We start from the raw sequence: 24,802 nt of genomic DNA on the forward strand, positions 1-24,802 counted from the left end.
AATTATTTAAAAATAATGCACCCCCCCGATGTACCTGCGTTTCACTTTGTGCCGCATTACGACCTTGGGTGTGCATTATTTTCGAACAATTCAATGGCCTGTCATCAATTATTCCTTATATATAACATATTCTGAAACCCCCGTAGGCATGCTCCAAACGTAAGGGCTACTTCATTAGGTAGGCACTACTAGGCAGCAATTTTTTCTGGCTTCTAAGATTATAAGGCTGCATTGCATGTGCAGAAAGCAATCCCAAAAAACACTGCAACAAAATATATCGTATAATATTGTTGCATTTAGTCAGATGTTGGATATTCCTTCAAGATTTTCCAAGAGGTTTAAAGTTACGACTTTAATTTGCTCCATACATAACGCTTACCCATAATGGCAAACAAAATGCAAGACATAAAACATATTTATGCACAATTGAAAGTGCATCATGAACTTATCAATATGGAAACATCTTATTAGGGTGCGAATCCCAAAAATCTGCCTATGTCAAACACTTTAAGTCAGTAAGTTAAGAGGTTTAGCATAATGCCTATATACACTTTTACCCATTTACTCCTAAAACGCCTAAAACCTATGTTATTCTAGGATAAATACCCTTATCTCCTGAGGGTTTTCAGAAAAAATACTAAGAATTGTCAATGTCTACCAAAAACTTAATATCTAAGCCTCTGTAGCACTTTAGAAACATGAAATAAAAGTAACCGCCCTTACGAAAATTAACCATGGTTTTACTACAGTTAAAACAAAAAAACCATGGTTACTGTAGTAAAACCATGGTAACCACAAAATAACCGTGGTTATGACAACCATGGTTTTCAAAAACCATAGTTAAACCATGGTTAGTGTAGTTAAACTATGGTTTTGCTGATAGTAATCAATACACCAAAAAACCATGGTTACTACACTTTTACCACAATAAAACGGTTAATTTTCGTAAGGGCGGGGGTAGATGTAATCTGTAATCAGCATCAGGCGCAAATGGGTTAAAGAGCCACACAGATCCAAAATCAAAAATTACCTGTATTGCAGTTTATCATGTAGCTGTCCATCAATGTAAACAATGTGCAAAGTAGTCAAACCAAAAAGTGCACGATTAATAAAGTTATTGGGTTCCAAATTAGGGAGTCGACTCTTAATCACTGAAACGATTAGTCATATGTATTGAATCTCCTGCATGTCTCTATCTATGCAGTTATGAACACTTCGCATAATATCTCCACTTACAGTCTTGCCCGGGAGAAACGGAAACTCTGACCTGTCCACAGACACTTCAGCTAGTTAGTGTGTAAACATCATGTCGAGAAGACACTGTGTTTTTAGCTGTAAAGGCAAGTTTGTGTTGTTTTCACTACCAAAGGTTAAAATTGTGATAAAAATGACTTTTTCAAAAGGGATTTACTAAATGTTTGGCTGTGAAAAATCAGTGGTTTAAATTACTTTTTCAAGGAAGGATTTAATAAACGTTTGGAAATGAAAAATGGTTCAGTACCAATTTTATTTGGAACATCATGCGTCTCCTAACCACAACCTGTAAGTCTGATTATTAATTTATGTGTTTAATAAAATGTCTAGTGTTCTAAAATGTCTAGTTTAGTGTAATGTCTTATCAGTAAGCAGAGCGAGCAACGCATGTTGTGGTTAAACTACTGTTCAGATGTGGCCTGGTTAGCTTACATACTTGCTTAAATGAGTGTAAAAATGTTAGTGTCTGTCGTCGTTTTTATAACTTGGACTAATGATAAATGATGTGTATTGATGTTGCTGTTTAAACTCCTAATGTCTTGATAGAAAGTTGCGCTAGCAAGCGGCTAATGCATATTGCACTTACAGTTTTGCTATGGCCCGGTTAGCTTACATATGTCCATAAATGAGTGTAAAAATGTTGGTGTCTGTCCTCATTTTTATTGCTTGGATTAATGATGAATGATGTGTATTGATGTCAGTGTTAAACTCTTAATATACTGTCAGTGAGTCACGTTAGCAAGCGGCTAATGCATGTTGCACTTACAGTTTTGCTATGCCCAGGTTAGCTTACATAAATGCTTAAATGAGTATAAAAATGTTAGTATCTGTCGTCGTTTTTATTGCTTGGATTAATGATGAATGATGTGTATTGATGTCAGTGTTTAAACTCTTAATATACTGTCAGTGAGTCACGTTAGCAAGTGGCTAACGCATGTTGCACTTACGGTTTTGCTATGGCCTGGTTAGCTTACATAAATGCTTAAATGAGTATAAAAATGTTAGTATCTTTCGTTGTTTTTATTGCTTGGATTAATGATGAATGATGTGTATTGATGTCGATAATGTGTTCTCAGTAAGTCATGTTAGCACTAGATCAATGCATGTTGGACTGTGTGGAGACTGTGTCAGTTGACTAATCAGAGCAGAGTAGGCTACTGAAAGGTGGGGTTTAAGCAGATTGAGTCGTTGAACGGCTTCACACGAATCGTTTGGAGATCTCTGAGAAATGGGGTAATATTTAATTTATATTTTGAGAAAATGACAGTGTTTTTTTACCTTGCATGCATGTAAACCTGTTGTCCGGGACTTATAAACAGTGATTGGAAGTTAGTATTTGTATCTTACTGGCTCTTCAAAAAAGTAAAAGTTGGATCAACTTGAAAAATTACTTCAATTGATAACATCACTTTAAGTGCAAAATTTAAGTTGAAAATGTTTAAAGGAACACGCCCACATTTTGGGAATTTAGCTTATTCACCGTATCCCCCAGAGTTAGATAAGTCCATACATACCTCTCTCATCTCCGTGCGTGCTGTAACTCTGTCTGACGCAGCCCCCGCTAGCTTAGCTTAGCACAAAGACCGGAAATGCACGGCTCCAGCCAGTACACTGCTCCCAACAAGCGACAAAACAACGCGATCATTTTCCTATTTATGTGTTGTGATTTGTATAGTCACACCGTGTACAAATAACAAGGTGATAGGAGACACAGCGATCTTTTAACAGTATACATACTGAGAACTATATTCTCTGAAGACGAAGCACTGCCGCATGGGCGGAGCGATCCGCACAACTCTGACCGAACTCTCTGCTCCTCACCAGGGGCTTCTCGTGTGCTGCGAGCAGATCACTCCGCCCATGCGGCAGTGCTTCGTCTTCAGAGAATATAGTTCTCAGTATGTATACTGTTAAAAGATCGCTGTGTCTCATATCACCTTGTTATTTGTACACGGTTTGACTATACAAATCACAACACATAAATAGGAAAATGATCGCGTTATTTTGTCACTTATTGGGAGCAGTATACTAGCTGGAGCCATGCATTTCCAGTCTTTGTGCTAAGCTAAGCTAGCGGGGGCTGCGTCAGACAGAGTTACAGCACGCACGGAGATGAGAGAGGTATGTATGGACTTATCTAACTCTGGGGGATACGGTGAATAAGCTAAATTCCCAAAATCTGGGCGTGTTCCTTTAAATATTTTAGGTGTTACCATTTGAAGTAAGTTTTAACTTTTTACAAAGTAGTCATTAGACAGTAAGGCTCCTCACTAAATTCTGAAACAGAGCTTGTTTCCACACAAATCCTACTATGTAACACAGGCTGTGAATAAGAAAGTAACCCTTCTCTCAACATAATATATTTTAACGAATAACTTGAAGCAATACTAAGCCTGAGGTGCGAGAAACTGATTTACCACAGCCTTCAACGATTGTTTATAATATAAAAGCCGTCTCATAAGGTCTGGAAAAAACTGTGCTTGACGGACCGTACCATCCACTTCTTCATGAATAAAACATACCTGTTATTCACACCGGGCCATGTGAAACATTAAAAACAACTCCCTCTCTTGCGCTTCTCACCAAACCTCTCTTTCATCAACTAAACAGAATGACTCAATCTACAACTTTAAGATCTGGTTCACTGTTCGAGAGCTTAAAATGAGAAAAGGAAAGCTTTAGACTATCATACGTTTTTAGTGCAATGATTCAACCCCCTTTGATAGATTTTGAACAATAAGCAATTCCCTTAAACATTTATTATTTCAAATATAAATATTGAGTTGTTTCACCCGCTAAGGAAAACCTGCTCCATTTATGTATCTATTGTGTTTGTTCCCTTTCACACATTCAGTCAAGCATTTCCTCTTATCAGGTTTCCTGTGAACCGCAGCTCTGCCCTCAGTCTATTTTCTGGCACTTCTTTACTCACATCTGAATGGAAATCTGTGCTGCTTTTCCAGTCCACGTCCTGTTTTCCTATTCTGTGATTCTTTCAACTTCAGCGTGAGGACGGCCTCTTGCACAAAAACTACTAACACAAACCACTTTTTTTCATATTGTATGCTATTCCTTGTGAAAACTTGAACTTCTGGTCCATGTTTAATGTACAGTGGCCAAAAGTTATGTCCAGCTTTGAACAACTGACCTCTTTGCTCTTGATTCAATTATGTATTGTCAAATATTTCATAAAAAATGTTGTATGCATGTTGCATTTGGAGTATAAACTAAAGCTCAGCTTTGAGTAGAATTTAGGAAGGCTTGGCGAATATGACACACAACACATGTGCAAAGTTTACAAAGACATAGCCCAGGACAAAGATTACAAAACTTATCACGCAAGAGGATCAACTAGGGGTGTCACGATTCTCCAAATCCTTGATTCGATTACATTTTCGATTCTAAGGTTATGGTTCGATTCTTGGTTTTTACTCGGTTTTTAAACAGGTTGCTATGCCGTTTTTAGACTAGACTTTTATGAAATATAATATCTGACCTTGAACCCAGAGATGCCCTGCCATGTTAGTCGTGCTGCCAGTAGAAAAATACCCGCACGCACATACACGATAAAACGAAACTTCCTGTCAGATGAACATTCCTGTCAGTTCTTTGCACCTTAAAAACTCGCTTTTATTACCGTCAGATGAGATTGTGAGACTATTCTCCAATAAGTCATGTTTAAATGCTGTTTTCATAACTCTTAAGGAGCTGAAATAAGTTGTTGCGAAACTTAAACAGGTCTCAGGTCAGAAAAACGACCGGTCCGACGCTGTGCACGTGCGCGTGCTCTGATTGAGTTTAGCTGAAGGCGGGAGGCGCTTGCTGTTTTTTGTTTCCCATGTAAAGAGCAGCTCGCGTGGTGTCTCCTGCATCTGTCATGCTATCTTTTAACGGGCTGTAGCTAGCGAAGTTGACTCGCAGCACTCAAGACTTGTATTTTTTCCGCTTGGCAAGCCGACCGGACGTGACATGGGGGGTGGCAGCATCGACGATTCCATTTTTATTCAAAGTTTTAATTTAATTTTTTACATTTTTAATTCAAAATCAAAATTGTGACACTCTTAGGATCAACACATATCAATAAATTTTTATCAATGTATGCTTTATTACCAATGAGCTTTTTGGTTTTCTATGCCTCTTTAAATAAATCCCAGATTCCCTAATATACGGTGGTTAACATTTTGCCAAATTGTTGTCCATAAATAAATACCGTAAAAGTTTCGTCCATTTTGTACCATACACCTCATATCTTGATGGTTCACTGTAACCCAAGGAAGCATTAAAAGCAAATACTGTATACATTTCCCCCCAGGACTACTAAACGCTTTAATCACTCTATGCTCTGTCACACAATTTTTACCTCTATAACAAAATCTCACCATGGCACTAAATTTGCTAGGGTACATGTAAAACATAAGCATAAAAGGCAGTAAAAAATTGCTTAAAGAGCACCAATGGTCCAATTCACGATTTTACATTTCCTTTGGTGTGTAAGTGAGTATTAATACATGTTAATGATATGCAAAAGGTACAAATGCCAAAGTAAACAACGCAAGTTCCAACATATCTCCAACGTAAATCTGTTTTCTTGGACTACAACAAACACACGGATTGTAAGCAACAGTTTACTTCCTGGGATTGGTGATGTAGAGAAGACCGACATTATCATAATTCCTCTTGCTTCAGACTAACAGCCTGTAAATTAACTCCTGTTAGCATTGCATTGTGAGCGAATCTTTCAAACATGGTAAGGAGCGTCACATTTTCTGCTGATGTCAGAGGTATTCAGGCCAATCACAATGTACAGATTAGCTGCCCAATTAGGGACACAGAGCTTTTCAAATCTGTGTGTTTCAGGAAGAAAGTGAAATCTGGAGCTACAAAAATGTACGGTATGTGGAAGATAATGTGTTTTTAACCATAAACCACGCAAACACATTTTATTATACCAAATACACAAAATAAAGTTTTTTAGCAATGCAAAAGGTGCTATTTAATATGTATTGTTTATTAACTACATAGTGAATGTCACATCTTTTGATACAAGTTAAGAGTAAGCAAAATTTGTGTATTGAATTACAGATGCTGTGCCGGTATGAACACAAAAACAATGCTAGAGATATTAGAGATAAAAAATGCTGCCCGTACAGCCAAAGACATACAGTGCAATTTTCCATTAAAACTCAGCCATGGCAACGGAAAGGGACCTAATGACAAACTGTTTGGAAACCACTGTGCAAGACACGAAACCAATGTGGAAAGCTTCTAGAACAGAAAGAGTAACACAAGAACCACATGTGAATGACTGAGCAGTAATGAGAGCTGTAGATGTGAGAGTTGCAATGCATGATGGGAGGATTTCTCAGAAACTTTCTAGCCAAACTAATGCTAATACAAATCAGGTCTGTGACCTTTGCACTGGATTAAGGTAACAGTACTACTATACTATAAAGAAGTTATGTATAGAGTTGTACACAAACAGAGGTAGGCTACTAAAGGAAAAAGAAATCCACAATGGATCAAGAGATGAAGTGAAAAGAAAGATTTAAACCTTACAGCTCTGTCAGCCTTCAAAGTCGGCACCTGCATCTGCTCTGTTTGCAATGTTGTCAAACAGTAATTCAATTGTGAACCTCTGGGTGGTAAACCCCAAAGAATAAACCAGTGCGAGAGGGAAAAAGTTCCAAATAGATTGGAAATGGGAATGAAAAATAACATACCAGGACAGCCTCAAGGCCGACTGTGAAAAAAATTATTCTGGTCTGGCTAAAGGGCAAACAACTTGTAACAACAAAAACAAATCAGGACTCTGTCGACAGTGTTTGTGCTTATTTAAAGAGCAATGCCTTGTCCATTTCCCTAGATAGATGCTTTGATTTAAAAGTCAGAACTAGGCTGATTCAAACAATCTGAGATTAAAGGACAAGTACGGTATTTTACACTTAAAGCCCTGTTTTCAGATTGTTTATGATGAAATAAAACAGTTTTGACTGAAATTTGGACATATGATGCTGTCCCGAGCGAGAATTTTCGGGTGTTTCTTGTATCACCTCCCACCTCTACAATGGGTGTATTAGGTGCACTGGAACAATCCTTCCTAAAATGCATTAAACTTTCATTTACAAAGACGTGAAACTCACCGAGTTGTCACTGATATGCTCACACAATATCGCAGCAAAAGATGCTTTCCAACAGGTTTTATCGTAGTTTTTGTCCAACTCCATTGACTTGTATTAGATGTGCTGTGAGGTACGGTATTACTCCACGCCGGGAACGTTGTTTGTATTCTTGCAATAGACCCCTTCAAGGTTTGTAAACATTGAATGACTATCGGGTGCGTGCGCAGCATGGGGTCAAACTGTTCATACCATTCAGGCTTTATAATTTAATCTAACAGGGCTGAAAAATGATGACTTACCTCAAATGAAGTGAGCACTACAAACACAAGCCTCTTTGATATTTGCATTGTCCGCGTCTGCACGTTAATTGCTTGCAGCAGCAGATGTTGTATTTTTTTGTTTTTGAGATTCTGCATGAATCGCGAAAACTTAACGGGAGTCCCACGCTTTTCACGGCCCACTTTTCACGGCCCACGACGTAAGTAGGCATTTTTTACGATACCGAATAATACGCAACTCAATCTGCTGTAATGGCTTTTCTGACCCCGACATGCGCAGTGGAAACCGCCTGTGACGTGAACCGTGAAGGGGTCTATTGGCAAAGGCGGATTATCGCCACCAACTGGGCTGGAGTGTCTATTATTCAAGCTCTCAACGGCAGAATGTACGGGTGTGAGGCGTTTGAAAAAATAGGTCCACAAGTTTACAACGAATGCTAAAACAGCTGTTGGAAAGCATCTTTTGCAGCGATTTTTGTGTGAGCATATCAGTGAACCACTCGGTGAGTTTCATGTCTTTGTAAACGAAAGTTTAATGCATTTTAGGAAGGATTGTTCCAGTGCACCTATACAGCCATTATAGAGGTGGGAGGTGATAGAACAAACACCCGAAAATTCTCGGGCCAGCTTCATATGTCCAAATTTCAGTCAAACCCATTTCATCAAAAACAATCTGAAAACTGGGCTTTAAATGTAAAATACCGAACTTGTCCTTTAACACACAACTATAAAACCCCAACATTACTATAAATTCAAGGTTTTGTGACGGTGATGATATTTATTATAACGGCCTTGAGACATGCGCACAAGTACCTGCGAGTGAACCGCTAATATTTGCTGTATTTTGATAAAAAAAGTTAATGCTATAAATAAAAGAAACATACAGTTACAAACATCTCTTCATGTACTATTGTGCACATGATTTTAAATGACATCATACAAACCATTTTTGTTGTTTTTTCCACATTTAAGGGGAAAATTTTCATTACCGCAACGTTCTTTGACATGGAACTATTTATAATTAAAAAATCTAAAAACTAAAAAGCTTCAGTGCATGTTATACTATAAACATTTACAGTAAAGAAACATGTGGCATTTGGTGATCATTGGTAAATGTAGAGACAATAATAAGGAATTTAAATGTGTCCAAGACCAAATTTTTCATCCTCTGCAACAATTTCAATCATTGTTTAAGCTGTGACATCATTAAGACATAAGCAGTTCTTATTTTTTCTCTCCAGATAAAAGTAAAAATATTGTTTGTCATAATACCTAGACAACTTTTTGGTTCTCATTACCGAAACATGAGTAAATGCATATATTTAATGTAATATCATGTTGCGGTAATTATAATTTTTGATAATGCTAATCTAAAAAATTTAAATACTTCTATAGGAAATATTTTTTAAATCCTCTAAAAATAATGGCTATAGTAAGTTCAGACCTTAATCTTATATGTGCAGAAAAATTGGCTTCAAGGGCTTTTTAAAAATTATGATGCTGGACACCTAAATCTGGATTTCGTGAGAATCACCCTACGTGTCATTTGTGGTCTGGATGTTGGTCAAAAAAAAAGGCTCGTGCGGACTAAATAAAACCCTTTCAACTCAAATCAATATTTTATGTTCAATTTAGGTATTAATTTGTTTGGTAAACAGGCGTATAATAAGCAGGATAACATACAGTCAACAAGTCACAAATGATCATAAAATAAACCCCCTCTTTCCACTTTAGGGTCGTAATTACCCTGTCGAGTTTACTTTGCAATAATGACCAGCTGACTGCACATTATCCCTTACATATTATCTGCATTAAAGGACTGTTTGACTCCATTAATGTTTTAAGTGACCGCACGTCATCCCTTTGATATCTGCATTAAAGTATTACTTAACTATGACATAAGCTATGCATAAGCTAAGTGACAATTTAGTAGACTTTTTCTTGACACTTGCACTATTTTAGTATTAGTAATAAAAACCTCTGTCATATTGCAAAACTGGCCGTCCGTAAGTAGGGGTTACAGTATTACATTATAACATTATAACTAGACAACTCCGCAGCCAGTCTTTATAGCAAGGCCTGTCTTCATTACCTAATCACAACACCGCAAATCTCTCAGCCTCTCGCCACTAATTTCCTGGCCCATCTGACCTTGTCGAGCATGGCTGAAATAATTTTCATATACAGCGCTGAAAAAAAAACTGCTCTAACCGGCAGGGAACCCTAATACAGCGCATACCGGGTATGATTGGCTATTTTTCCTTCAACAATAGATGGACGTTGAACCTGTCAAGGCATTTATTACCGTTTGAAAGTGGATAGGTTAGGCTGGCTGATGACGCAATGAAAGACCTGAAAGGCATAAAAGAGAGTTTTAGATAAGTACAGCGTGAAATGCAGAGACATTTCTTCTTCAAAAAAGTGATTTTTAAATTGATGTGATTCCCATGTTTAATTTAAATTTAAAGAACTGCTCTAGAAGTGAAATGAGAAAAAAAAAATCGCAATTAAGAAAACTATTAAAGGGTTAGTTCACCCAAAAATGAAAATAATGTCATTAATGACTCACCCTCATGTCATTCCAAACTCGTAAGACCTCCGTTCATCTCAATTTAAGATGTTTTAGATTTAGTCCAAGAGCTTGCTGAAAATCTATGTACGGTTTACTTTCCATGTCCAGAAAAGTAATAAAAAAATTATCAAAGTAGTCCATGTGACATCAGTGGGTCAGTTAGAATGTGTTGAAGCATCGAAAATACATTTTGGTCCAAAAATAACAAAAACTACAACTTTATTCAGCATTGTCTTCTCTTCCGGTTTTGTTGTGAACTGCGTGCACGAGACTAAAGTCACATAACTGCATTGGCGTGGCTGACGTGTTATCCTTAAACTTACAGCGTGTCTCCCTCAGACTGTAAATGAAGCCCGGGAGCAAAAAAAAAAACAGTTGGGGCGCACCAGATAACACGTCAGCCGCGTCGTACGTCATCCGCGTCACTGCAGTCACGTGACTTTAGTCTCGCGCATGCGCTTCACAACAGACGCGGCAGAGAAGACAATGCTGAATAAAGTCGTAATTTATTATTTTTGGACCAAAATCTATTTTCGATGCTTCAACACATTCTAACTGACCCACTAATGTCACATGAACTACTTTGATGATGTTTTTATTACCTTTCTGGACATGGACAGTATACCGTTACTAGATCTTCAATAAAGGGCCAACAAGCTCCCGGACCAAATACAAAACATCCCAAACTGTGTTCTGAAGATGAATGGAGGTCTTACGAGTTTGGAACGACATGAGGGTGAGTCATTAATGACATTATTTTTATTTATGGGTGAACTATCCCTTTAAGGAATTCTAATTAAACACTATAGTAGGGTGCCTGAATAATAAGGCCATCTTAACTTATGTACAACCTTTTAACTTAGTAAAAAAGAAAGGAAAATGTCATATGGTGTGTCACACAGACCACAATCAATTTTATTCTCCACCTTTATCTATTTCTGGCCCCCAGTTTCTCATGACCTTTCAGACATCTTTTAATTCCACAATGGCTTGAAATGTTTTTGAAACGTGTGCTTCCACTGTGTAGATGTCAACCACATAGCTAGTGTGAAGTGTTGAGAATAGATATATCCAGAGAAATCAGGGTTTACAATCTCATCCCTGCAGTTTGATATTGTATTTGGACCGAACTGTGTACATTCAAGACTATTTTAGTGCCAAACTTGATGTCACAACCCAAGGTTGTTGCAGGTACTTTTCATAACATTGTCATGTTTTTGCTTAAGTGTTATGCAAGTTGCTATGATTAGCAAAGTTTTATATCTGGTTGCCTACTACCTCAATAGAGTGCCGCAGGGATGACGTATTTGTGTAGGCCAACCCTGGAAGTTAGTGGGACACTGGCTTAAAAGCCCATTCGTTTTTCCCAAAGACTTCTGAATTATCGCAAACAATAAGCTCTGCGTTTAAAAAAACAAGGTTTTATCCAACAAGATAATCTTCACAGATTGAATTTTGAAGTCTACATTTTTTATTGGTGATCTACACTAATTTGTATTTCTAGTAAATGCATCTAAGTCTTCAAAATTCATAAAAGTTGTGTTCACCTGTAGTTCACTCAGCCCATTTCAAAATGTCAGTGATATTCAGGTCCCTCAGGTCCCGCTTTCTATTATTCGTGGGGATGTTTTCACTTTCATTGCAAGTGTATGATATTTAGATTTTTTAAAAGGTCAAAAGAAAAATATCAATAAAATTGTAATTCAAGGGGAAGACTGATCTTAGTAACACTTACTGTATCTATGACCATTGGCCCACCAGCGCCCCAAAAGAATCATGACTACTAAAATGTTATTAGGCTATAACGGGACAAGAACGATAACAGCACTATGGCAACATATTGACACTGCGTCAATGAAAAGATGGCAGTCGATAAATGAAAATGGTTGAGGACAGAGGAAAAATGACAGCTCTTCTTTTCACACACAATAGCTTTGGTATAATAATTGATGATTATTTGACAGGTCCTCAGAGTGAAATAATAGGAAGTGTGTTCTGAATGGCTGCATTGCTGAGCTTAGTGTTTGCACAGAGCAGCTTAACTTGCAAATAGCAAGTGCCAAACAGCACTTATCTGTCCTTATCTAGCACAACCAATAAGCAACTTCTGCAAATCTTTCAGGTTGTTTTTAGGGAAACAGGCTTTTGGGAAATAATAAACAGGCCATGGGAAATAGTTCTTATTAAAGCAGCATAATTTTTACATAAACAAGCCTTAGGACTTAATTTTCAAACTAAAAGTTAAATTGAATTACTAATATTTCAGTCATTGTAAAGTTACATATTAAATGTGTTCAGAGTTTTTCACACCACTGAAAAATGTGTAATAACCACACAACCAAATTTGAACAATGGAAAAAGCAACAAGTAAATAAAATAAGTTTTAATTTTTTTTATAAAAAGCAGGCAGCATTCTAGCAATTTAATAAAATATAAAAATATATATTCCCAAATATGTAATGTATGCTACAAGGAATTAGACGCAACATACCCGTTTATATTCTGTTTTTAATGACCCGCCCCGCATTAAAGTTACAATTTCTTTACCCGCCCCAACCCGACGAGCCGACCCGCATATCACTATCTTGTATGACAAGGATTCATACAATGTATTGATGAAGTCATCAGGAATAGCAAAGAAAGCAGTCTTGCATGCCTCCCAGAGTTCCTCAGTATTCTTTGGTTTCATCTTCCATGCTTCCTCTTTTATCCTAGCCCACATATGCTCAATGATGTTCATGTCTGGTGACTGGGCTGGCCAATCCTGGAGCATCTTGATCTTCTTCGCCTTGAGGAACTTTGATGTGGAGATGGAAGAATGTGATGGAGCACCATCCTGCTGCAGAATTTGGCCTCTTTTATGGTTGGGAGCTAAGATTTCTTGGTATTTAAGACTATTGATGTTGCCTTCCACCCTGCAGATCTCTCGCACACCACCATACTGGATGTAACCATGATTTTTCTGCCACCAAACTCCACTGTTTTCTGGGTGAATCTTTGATCCATGCGGGCTCCAGTAGGTCTCCAGCAATATTTGCGGCGACTGTGGTGTAATTCAACTGAAGATTCATCTGAAAAATCCACCTTCTGCTTTTCCAGCATCCATCCTTTTAGCAGGCTCTGGGCCTTGGCAAATGCCACATGGTTTTTAATTGTCTTTTGTTTAGTGCTGGCTTCTAGGCACTGATTTGACCATGGAGGCCATTTCGAGACAGAATCCGACAAACTGTTCTGGTTGACACAGGGACTTCAAGTGACCAGGTCTCGTGGAGCTCTGCTGCATTGGAAAATTGGCTGGCCTTGGATTTCCGAGCCAACAAACGGTCCCCTCGAGCAGTTGTCTTCCGTGGTCTGCCTGACCTGGGCTTGTCAAAAACGTCTCCAGCCTCTTCAAATCTTTTTTTATCCTTTTTACTTGACTCTGAGACACATTGAAGGTGTCTGCCACATCAGCAGTGGATCTGGTATTCAGCCTCTTGATAATCAAAACTTTAGTCTCAGGGTGAATCTTTGGCATGATTGCAGAGGTCTAGTTGGAGTTGATGTGAAGGTCTAGTGTACTGTGGTTCTTTTTATACACACCTGAGACCTAATTGATCCATTATTAGTCAAAGATGAAGCTCATATAACAAGGCGACAACACTTATGTCTTTGCAAAAATTTACTCTTATATTAGAATACTTTTTGACAGTTTCGTTTTGCACTGAAACATTATTACAAAAGCTGTTGGGATTAAAATTAGCCATTTCTTGAAACAAAATCTTGATTAGAAATATATTTCAGCGGCACTTCAGGTCAATTTGTACAAGACTTTTGTCAGGGACTGTACTTTACTTCTGATAACCAGGGAAATACATGACAAGTAAATTACCTCTGTTCATATATCATATCTAAAGCATATCAACTACTACACTGAGCTAGCATAACTGTGTAAAATAATGTATACAATGTTAACAACAGGTCCTTGAATTCTTGCGTGGCTGACCTCTATGCTCTGCACTTTAAGCTATGCAATAGCTCTACAATCTCTTCCACCTCCAGCTGACCTCCTAAAAATATCTCAACAGAGAAGAGGACATCTGCAGGGACTAATCCTCAATCTTTAATTCATGACACATTCTGTCATAATCAGTGAGATGTGGTGGCCGGCAGCTCCTGTTTGACTGACACATTAATGAGAGTTATGTCTGCACTGTGTACATGACAGCTACTTCTATATGTTGCAATGTTTCATCATTTTTGGTGGTTGGAGAAAATGCCATCTTAAGAAAAGCATGGGAACCCTTGAGTGTTTTATTGAATTTCTCTTAAATGGTTTTAGAGCCCACAAAGATGTGATCCTCTGTATCTTACTGATACAATCAAAATGTAGTGTGCTTTAGGGAAAATAGCTCTGTTTACTTTAATTATAAGTTTTAAATCAGTAGTTGCCCAGCTTAAATAAAAGGTACACTCTAAAAACAATTAGTGCTAAATAGCACTAAAAGCTCATAATCATAGGGGAACCATTTTTAGTGCTATATAGCACCTATAAAGCACCTATGAAGAACCATCCGGGGGTGATATAGCACCACTGTAGCACTAGATATGGTTCTATATAGCACAATATGGTTCTACATAGCTACTACATAGGTGCTATATGGCACTTAAAATGGTTCCCCTGTGATTACGAGCCAGTGAACCACTTTTAGTGATATTTAGCACTGCTTGTTTTTAGAGTGTAATCACGTCAAACAGACTAAACCATGCAAAATTGAAGAGGTCTGTGTAAACCCTACATATCACTGCTTAATACGGGTAGGACTTCAGCATATGTTATTAAGTTATTACACTGTAAATTAGAAGCGCTTAGACAAAACAGCTCTTCTTCACATCTGAGAACAGAAGTTACATTATTTAGTGAATTTTAAAAACAAAATATTTCAAAATACAATATTTTGACACAAAAGTGAAACCTCTTATATGCAGGGTTCACACCAGACGCTGTAGAGGCGGCAAGCGGGAGCGAATTACATGTTAAGTCAATGCAAAGACGCGATTAGGCATCCCGCGTGGAATGCGCAGTGCGGATGGCATGTTCTGCGCAAATTGAGCGTTGCAGCGGGAAACGCGCGAGTTAAAAAATCCGCATGAAGGGCTCGTTACAGTTGTGCGCAGGTCCCACGGCGTAGCCGCGACGGCGTAGGTTCCGGGTCGGTTTTCATTTATACTTTTGCGTTGTCGTTGACGTGCAAACACACGCGCAGACCGCTGGTAGGCAGTAACCATGTGTGTAACCACAGTTAAAAAGAAAAAAGACCGTCAAAGAAGAAGCTTAGCAAGTTAACCCACAAACGAAGAAGAAACAGCAATATGTTGTGTATAATTTGAGAAGATCAGCAATGATGGAAGTAAATAAACAGCGACTTTTGATGCAGTTTGAGTTAAATCACACCTCAACACCTTTGTTTTCACCGTCGCAAACGGAAATATCTATGACGCAGTTTTTTTACCTGACAGGAGGGGTTCTGGTGGACCAATCACAGCGCTTGCGGTTTGCGTAGATCTGACGCGCTGTTAAAAATTTTGCAAGGTGCACGTCAGGCTACGCACAGGCTATGGATACCCTACGGCGTAGTTACAACGTAGAGCTTACGCACAACTATAAATCGGGCTTGAATGTCTCGAATGACTAGAATTTCACACGCGAATGAAGCGAGTAAAGTCAAATGTTCCAGCGTCCAACTACGCGCAAATAGCGCATTTTTGCCGCCTCTACCGCAGCTGGTGTGAATGCACAACAACACTGCATTCACTCTTGCATGTAACTTGTCAGTTTACCTAGCTTTATGTAAGCTGTGAGACTGAGTGAGTGTGCTTTATGGAAAAAAAAACAGTTCACAGCATAACAACCCTCATATTATCGTATATGATTTTAAGAGCAACCTTTTGGTTCATTTGTTTCCTTTTCTCAAGGCCTGAATTAATTCAAATCAATTTTAAAAGATTTTTTTTACATTTATGCACAGCATGATACATAATACAGAAAAAATGAAATGATTACAATAAATTACACTGAAACTGCTTTCCATCTGAACATAAAGAGTTTGGTTCCAAAACCCAATAAACCCATTTTGACTAATTTAGGTAAAAACCTGTTTTTTATACCAAGAAAGTGACAAATGTTTATGTTATAAAAACCCATAATTTCATTTTCAAAGATTTATTATAAAAACTGATTATTTTTTCCACAAAATGCAATAAATCCAAGTTTTTTTTTCAAAAGGCTATAAATCTATTGAATCAACATATAAATGTGCATTCATCTTTGCCATGTTATACTAACTTAGTTGACTAGTATGGTATAAACTGATTAAACATTAAATGGCATTAATCAAAACACTTACTTTGTCACATTAAGAACACTGTCATTGTGGTGGTTATACTTAGGACGTCGCCGCTGAACTTTTTTGACAGCGATCAGCTGTAAAATGTTTTGGTTCCGCTTGATTTTCGTTGACTTTGAGTAAAATAATGGAAAGTTTTTCATAAGATCCACTGGGATCAATGTGTTAGCATGACAGAAGCTTGATGCTGTCAGGAGAACAAGCAACAGCCGGCATTTTTCCATCTCCCAAGTGCCTCTCGCGTAAATTATTCGATTTTGATGGCTTACGTTTCTTCCCCGTCACAGACCAACAAAAGTATTACTTTGTTTTTGTTTGTTTGTTGATCAAGAAGTACAAAGTAGATGAGGAAAACTAGGATTCCATGTGTATTCAACGCGCCACCATTGTTGTTTACAATGTGTGGAATGGTGCACTGTGATTTGTTGAACGGATTTATTGCATTCTGCAGAGAAGGACTGGGGTTTATCGCGTTTTGGTAAGAAAGGGAGAAAAGATGACAGTTTAACACGGCGGATATTGGATGTTGCGTAAAACTAAGAATTTTCTTTTTTAATACTGGCCTGATAAAATACTGATTTTGGTGGTAACTCGGTTTTTTTTAATGGTGTTTATCACGTTTTGAAACCAAAATCTTCATATGCTATAATACAGTATCATTCATTGGAGATAGAATGCAGTCACACTGGACCAGGACTAGACCTTAGTTTAATTAGGAAATATAACTAGTTTTAACAAACATGACTTACTACATTACTTGTGGGCATTTTGAGGCAAAACAAAGGGCACTGGTGTATTTTAAGATATGTCAATGGAAGTTGTTTTCAGTTTGAACAGCGCTTACATTTATGTTAGTCTAGGACTAGTCTAATCCCTGTCCGGGAAACCGCCCCTATAAGTATGTATCTGGTATTACCCAGTACTTATCTTACATAAAAGTATGTACCACTGGTAAGTACAGTAATTGTACCATTTAATTACCAAGTATCACACATTTGTCTGTAAGTACAACATATTTGCCGTATATAGACAAGGTAAGTACAGGTACTGTAAAATAATGTGCTACCAATATGTATAATCTCCTTGTCCCCTAAACTTTCAGATGCAACAGGTTGCTTAGTAACCTGTTCTGTCCTCATAAAAAATTAGCTGTACACTGTGTGTATATTTGGAGATGACCCTCAGTCCTGGCTTGGCAATGATCAGAGGTTACGCTAATTGTCTGAACAATTGCAGCATTCTGTTGCCTCAGTAAAGTTCACAATGGCCTCGAGAGATGTGAGTTACAGAATAACTAAATGCATCAATTTGAGCCTACAGTATAGTGCACTCATAATGAAGTAAAGACTATTAAGACACAGAACAATGAAAGGAAATGGTGTGCATTCAGAATGAAATATGCATCTGTGGAAAACATTACGCACAAACCAATAAGCAAGACTCATTTTACAAGTTGCATGTGCAGTATATTGCCCGTGCTCAACTAGACTGGGAATGGAAACACAATGGAAGATTGGACAGGTAAATTTACCCTCACTGACACTTTTAATACGCACCTCAATTCTAGCTGCCAGCAAAGTGGACATTTATATGACTTTTAAACCTTTTGACTGACTGAGGCACTTAGCGTTTCATAATGCGAAATTTTAAAATATCAAACAGACCAGAGCTGTACGGCAAATCTCCACAGACTAATGAAGCTATAGGCGGGATAATGTATAGGATGCACGATTCTGTAACTTTACCTTGATACTTTATCCTATCCGCTTATGCGTAACAAATCTGTTCAAAACTTTTATAGGTCTGCTGCTTTGAAGGTGTGTCTGTTTAATTTAAAAACAGCAAGGTTGTTGGTTTTCAATGGGTGTACAGTATGATTGCTTTTAAACTTCACTGAAGTGAAAGTGACGTGTTTGTCAAGTATGGTAAATGTGACCTCATCCAAAATGCCACTGCATCCAGTGATTAGTAAACACGCACATACTAGCACCCAGAAAACAATTGGGGAAATGTGCCGCAAGACTCGAACGGTGACCTTTGGATTAAAGACTCGTACTATCAGGCCACGACTACCGCAGGACTGTTTAATGGTGAATTATACAGGTCAAACCTACACTGTAGGCAACACCACTGACCCATCTGCATTTGAAATCTCAATTAAACACAAAGTAATACAACGTGATTTAAATCAGTAAATGCACCTATGACCACTATTGGCAGATGACAGACATCAGTGACAGACTGCCAACTTGGCATTTTCTGCACCTTAAATTTGCATAAAGTTCATTTCTTGTTCCTGTCAATCCCACAATCATTTGCTCAAGCCTGTTGGACATGCACAAGAGAGTGTTAAAGATGTTAAAAAATATGCATTATTTATATATACACACACATTGACTTCATAAGGTAAAAGCACTGCAGATGATAAAGCTCTGTTTCATAATTCTGCATAACTGCATTTCATAAGCTTAAAAAAAACATTTCTCTCTGTGTGTGAAATTTAAGTGACAACCATTGGCAAAATGTTAATTAGTTTTAAATTAGTCTTTCATTTTTGAAACCGCCTACATCCTGGATGTCAAAATCTTAAATGAGTAAGGAAATAAATCAATAAGCAAGCATTGTAGACAGGGGCTTTAGGTATGAGAAACAGATATAAAGCATCTACTGTAGTTTTTGAAGATATATTAGACATTAGGGATGCACAAATCATTTACGTGTGCCCCGGGACCACAAAACCAGTCATAAGTCGTACGGGTATATGTAGTAACAACCAACAATGTTTTTATTTTTATTCAATTTGGAATGGCCTATTATTACCTTATTTGGAAGGGTCATGAATAATAATGTTGAGCTCTGCTCTGATTGGCTGTTTCACAGTTAGGCTTATGAGGCTCATGTCAGAAGCTCACATTAGTAAACAGATCTTGTATGTTTAAGCCTGTATTAGACGAAAAGTAATGGTAACGTCAATAGTATAACTTCAGCCTAAACGCTAGCATATAGCATTAGCATATAGCACTAACTCAGCAGTGAAAACTTTGTTTTGAGCATTTTAAATACTTTGTAATTAATTTAATCTGTCATTTTATTGTAGGGGCTGTACAACATCACAGTTGGTGTTATGCTGAGATTGGCATGTTTTTCAGTTTGTTTGTTTGTTTCTTGCATGCAAGAGGTTTACATAAGGAGGAGGAAACAATCGTTTTTAAGGCTCACAATATGTCATTACCATGTACAGAACTCTTATTATTCATCTATGCCTACGTAAATACAGGTTTACATTCTACGGCACCTTTAAAGGCGCTTGTCTCAATAAGTTGATTTTTGCACCCTCAGATTCTAGGTTTTCAAATAGTGGCGTCCTATATGCCTGCAGTCTGTTTATGAACCTAAAGCAAAGCTTTGTCGGTGAGTATTGGTGACTATATCCTTTTACATTTCAAGAGTAACTGCACTTTTTTTGATAATATGCTCATTTTCCAGCTCCCCTAAAGTTAAACATTTGATTTTTAACGTTTTGGAATCCTTTCAGCCGATCTTCGGGTCTGGCGCTACCACTTTTAGCATAGCTTAGCATAATTCATTGAATCTGATTAGACCATTAGCATTGCGCTAAAAAATAACCAAAGAGTTTTGATATTTTTCCTATTTAAAACTTGACTCTTCTGTCGTTACATCGTGTACTAAGACCAACGGAAAATTAAAAGTTGTGATTTTCTAAGCAGATATGTCTAGGAACTATACTCTCATTCTGGCGTAATAATCAAGGACTTTGCTGCCGTAACATGGCTGCAGGAGACGCAATGATATTACGCACCGCCCAAAAATAGTCCCCTGCCATTAAAAGTAACTCTAGGGGAGCTAGAAAATAAGCATATTTTAAGAAAAAGTGAAGTGTCCCTTTAAGGATGATACTCAAAACCCCTACAGCTGGACACATGCCCCTAGTAATGTACCGTATGCCTAAAAAATAAAGAAATATTTCTGAAGCAATGCTTTGATATGTGCAAGTTGGCCGATGAATGACAATATAACTTTGATCAGTTAAGCCCGGTCCTCCACATCTGCATGAGACTATCAGAAGTAACTTCAAAGAGTTGAGTGCCATCTAGTCTAATTAAAGAATAAAGAGTCAACTGATGAGATATGATGATCCTATTAGCACATGATAGGCACATCCTGATAAAAAATAGAAACTATGTAGAGAGAGACAGAGAAAGTGATGCAAGAAAGACGAACAAACACTACAATACTGGAAGGTAAAAAAGCAAGGTACAATAGTGATTTGAAAGAAGAGATATTTGATGTGATATTATTCATTGGGCCATCTGTTGTACCAGTTCATTGAAAGGTTGCATGACAGGTCATTGTACAATTATAAAAACATAAAAAACATAACTAAAGTGTGGTGTGTGAAAGAAAACACACCGCAGTACAGGCCAGAAAAGCCCACTCAAACGGCACATCGCATAAAGAATTCACAAGAGACCAGAGAAATTTCGGACATATTCAATAAACTAAAAGGTGGCAAAGGGCTCGCGAAAAATGAATTTCCTTCACCTTTTTTATTATAAAGATTCCTCCTTGCGTTAGTATTCAAGCGTGTGAATAGCCAGACAGCTCTGCCATAAAACATGTTTGTTGTATCTTAGTTTATTTCCCAAACTGGAAATACTGTAATGCTTTTGACAAAAACAAATCTGTGCTGTTCTACACAAACAACCAGGAGCGAAAATGCTAATGGGGTTGTTTTTATAAGTAGTTTGTGTTCACAGAAGATTCAACTTATGAATATGAAATTATGAACTTATGATATAAAGATTTAATCTGATGCCTGTGCATATACCTACAGTACAAATGCAGGTGCACAATTACAATTACTGTTACAAATCACATTAAAGGTGATAATTCTGCGAACATAAAATGGCAAAATGCAAAAGGTCACACTACACCTTTGGACATCTGCCTTCATTAACATTTTAGCCACAGCCTAATTGTCAAACAGTGTGTATTTGTATAGAGAGATCATAGAGTCTTGCCTCATAATAACTGCGAACAGCGTTGCAGAAAGCCTCGTCTGCCACAATCTGAGTCTCTCCTTTCAGGAAGGCCTGGAAACGTTCCTTTACCACCTGTAACTGCTGCTTGTTGAGCTGGGAAAAGAAAAGAGAGACATAAGGAGTCAATCGCTATGTGTAGTTCTGGTGTCACTTAAAGGTGCAGTGTGTATTTTTTTAAAAGGATCTCTTGACAGAAATGCAAAATAATATACAAAACTATATTATCAGGGGTGTATAAAAACCTTTCATAATGAACCGTTATGTGTTTATTACCTTAGAACGAGACCTTTTTATCTACATACACCCGGGGTCCCCTTACATGGAAGTCGTCGTTTTGTGCCGCCATTTTTCTACAGAAGCCATTAACGGACACATTTTTTTACTAAGTTGTCTCCGACGATGACATGTTTGTCTGGTGGCGACTACCATAGCTTCTCTTTGTGTTTCAAAAGTGAGGGGTGAGCTGTGGACTGAGCCGTTGGTTGCAATTCGCAACCTCACCACTAAAATTTACACACTGCACCTTTAAAGGGGCCATATCAAAAATCTGACTTCCATGTTTAAGTGCTATAATTGGGTCTCCAGTGCTTTTATCAACCTAGAAAATGTGAAAAAGATCAACCCAGTAACTTAGTTTTGGTAAACCATTCTCTGCAAGCATGTGAAAAATAGGTCATTGAAATTTGCCTCCCCTTGTGATGTCAGAAGGGGATATACCGCCACGTAATCTGCAACCACAGCTCAGCTCATTTGCATTTAAAAGGACACACCTGGCACATTTTTGCTCACACCTACTAAGTGGCAATTTTAACATGTTATAATAAATTATCTATATGGTATTTTGAGCTAAAACTAAACATATGTATGTACTCTGGGGACACGGAAGATTTATTTGACATCTTAAGACAATCTTGTGAAATATCCCCTTTAAATAGACACATACAAAAACCTAAATGTATACCCAACACATTTTAAAGTGTGAAATCCTTTTAATCTGTGTGTTTTCTCTGTTCTTCAACACCAAGCAATGAAATCCAATCCAATGAACCGGACATTTTATTATTTAGGCCTAAAACAGTCCATTCATTAGACACTAACTAAAGTTTCACAAGTTCACCTGCACATTCAGTCTATTGAATGATGGTAAAATAAGACTTGGCTTGCTGTCCTCAGAGGGAGCTCAAACAGAAGGCTCGGCTCGAGCCCCAAGTTCAACCAACCCCATATTTTTGTTAATTTTATTTGATTTATAATTTATTTGTTTTTCTTGTTCTTTTGTTTGATTTAAAATTTTGTAATGTTAAAAAATTAATAAATATATTTCACAAAAAAGTGACATGATAATTAAGTACCTCTTTAAATGTCCTGCTAGTTTATATAACTTTATACCCATAATACACGACTGAAGCACATGAAATAGCTTTTCATAAATACAACTATTCTGCTTTATGTTTGCAAACATTGTGTTTTCTTTTGGTTCCAAGGCTGTTGCATAAACATCAGAATTCATTTTAGAGGAAACATCTTTAGAAACAGCAATTTTAAAAACAGCGTTTTACGTAAAAAACATTGGTTGTGCTCTTTGATGTGCTTCTCTTTGGTTTATTTCCAATCAATTTTCCAAGGGGGGTGGAAGTGTTTTTTTTTATTTGGCTGCTTTGGCAATCACAGCCATTACCTGCTTTTCTTAGTCATAATCACAGTTGTGAGTCATCAAAAACGGCAATCCAAGATAACCATAAAAAACAGGCTTTGGCAGAGACCTTGTGTTAGGCTGGGAATTCTGAAACATAAGCAACTGTTGGGCAGCTTAACACAAAAGTAAGCTATTGGCGCTCTCCTCCTCTCATATGAACCATCTCTGCTTAACACAAACACGCAATCACTATGCTGATACACAAGGTCATTGTAAGCACTATTGGGCAGTTTCAAAGACAGTGTTTAGATTAATCCAAGACTAGGTCTTAGTCATATTACAACATTTAGGTTGTTTTTACAAGCAAAAAACATTACAGGTGTGCATCTTAAAGGAATATTCCATTTTCTTAAAAGAAAAATCCAGATAATTTACTCACCACCATGTCATCCAAAATGTTGATGTCTTTCTTTGTTCGGTCGATAAGAGGTTGTGTTTTTTGAGGAAAACATTGCAGGATTTTTCTCATTTTAATGGACTTTAATAGAGCCCAACATTTAATACTTAACTCAACACTTAACAGTTTTTTTCAACGGAGTTTCAAAGGACTATAAACGATCCCAAACGAGGCATTAGGGTCTTATCTAGTGAAACGATTGTCATTTTTGACAAGAAAAATAAAAAATATCCACTTTTAAACCACAACTTCTCGTCTAGATCCGGTCCAGCGCGGCCTAACGTAAATGCGTAGTGACGTAGGGAGGTCACGTGTTACATATATAAAACGCAAATTTGAGGACCATTGTAAACAATAAACTGACACAAAGACATTATCAGTTGACATACAACAACATAGGAACGGTCATTTGTAAACCTCTGTGACCTCTTGACGCCATAACGTATTGCGTGGGGTCACGCTGGCGCATCACGGCCGGATCTAGACGAGAAGAAGTGGTTTAAAAGTGGATATTTTTTATTTTTCTTGTCAAAAATGACAATCGTTTCGCTAGATAAGACCCTTATGCCTCGTTTGGGATCGTTTATAATCCTTTGAAACTCCATATGATCTTAGTAGGATAAATTGGCTACTAATTAAGGCCTGTTCTGGTATAGTCAGCTTATTTGGATTGCATTTTTATTTTCAGTTATTTTCCAGACAATTTATTGTGTCTATTTCTTCAAATGTTTCTAATTTTCAGTTTTGAAATTTACTTTTAAATGTGTGTTATGTGTATTAATATTTACTGCCAGGTAAACCTTGCCAAATATTTCATTTAATAATTACAACAATTAGGGATTTTTCAGTGCCGATGCCGATACCGATTTTTGATTCATCAGCCTTAGCCGATGACCGATACAGGCTGCCGATTTTCTTGGATGTTTGGAGCCGATACTGCTTTTGCTCACTCAATTTACATCATAAAAATGACACAATAGGATGCCAAATGTTACAAGTCTCAATTTAAAAAAAAAAGTAACATTTACTGAACCTTA

The 24,802-nt window shown here is 37.4% G+C and overlaps 1 protein-coding gene across 11 annotated transcripts in view; it reads right to left on the reverse strand.

Annotated features, from left to right (window-relative positions):
* Positions 1-24,802, reverse strand: part of cadps2 (Ca++-dependent secretion activator 2) — a 150,093-nt gene that overhangs the window by 103,671 nt on the left and 21,620 nt on the right. For all 11 annotated transcript variants that reach the window (XM_073868780.1, XM_073868784.1, XM_073868782.1 and 8 more), the window contains exon 2: positions 21,652-21,765. In XM_073868780.1, coding sequence (XP_073724881.1) covers positions 21,652-21,765 — 114 coding nt within the window. The remainder of the gene's footprint in view (positions 1-21,651; positions 21,766-24,802) is intronic.

This window comes from Misgurnus anguillicaudatus, chromosome 6 (genome assembly GCF_027580225.2).
Source record: "Misgurnus anguillicaudatus chromosome 6, ASM2758022v2, whole genome shotgun sequence".
Taxonomy (NCBI): domain Eukaryota; kingdom Metazoa; phylum Chordata; class Actinopteri; order Cypriniformes; family Cobitidae; genus Misgurnus; species Misgurnus anguillicaudatus.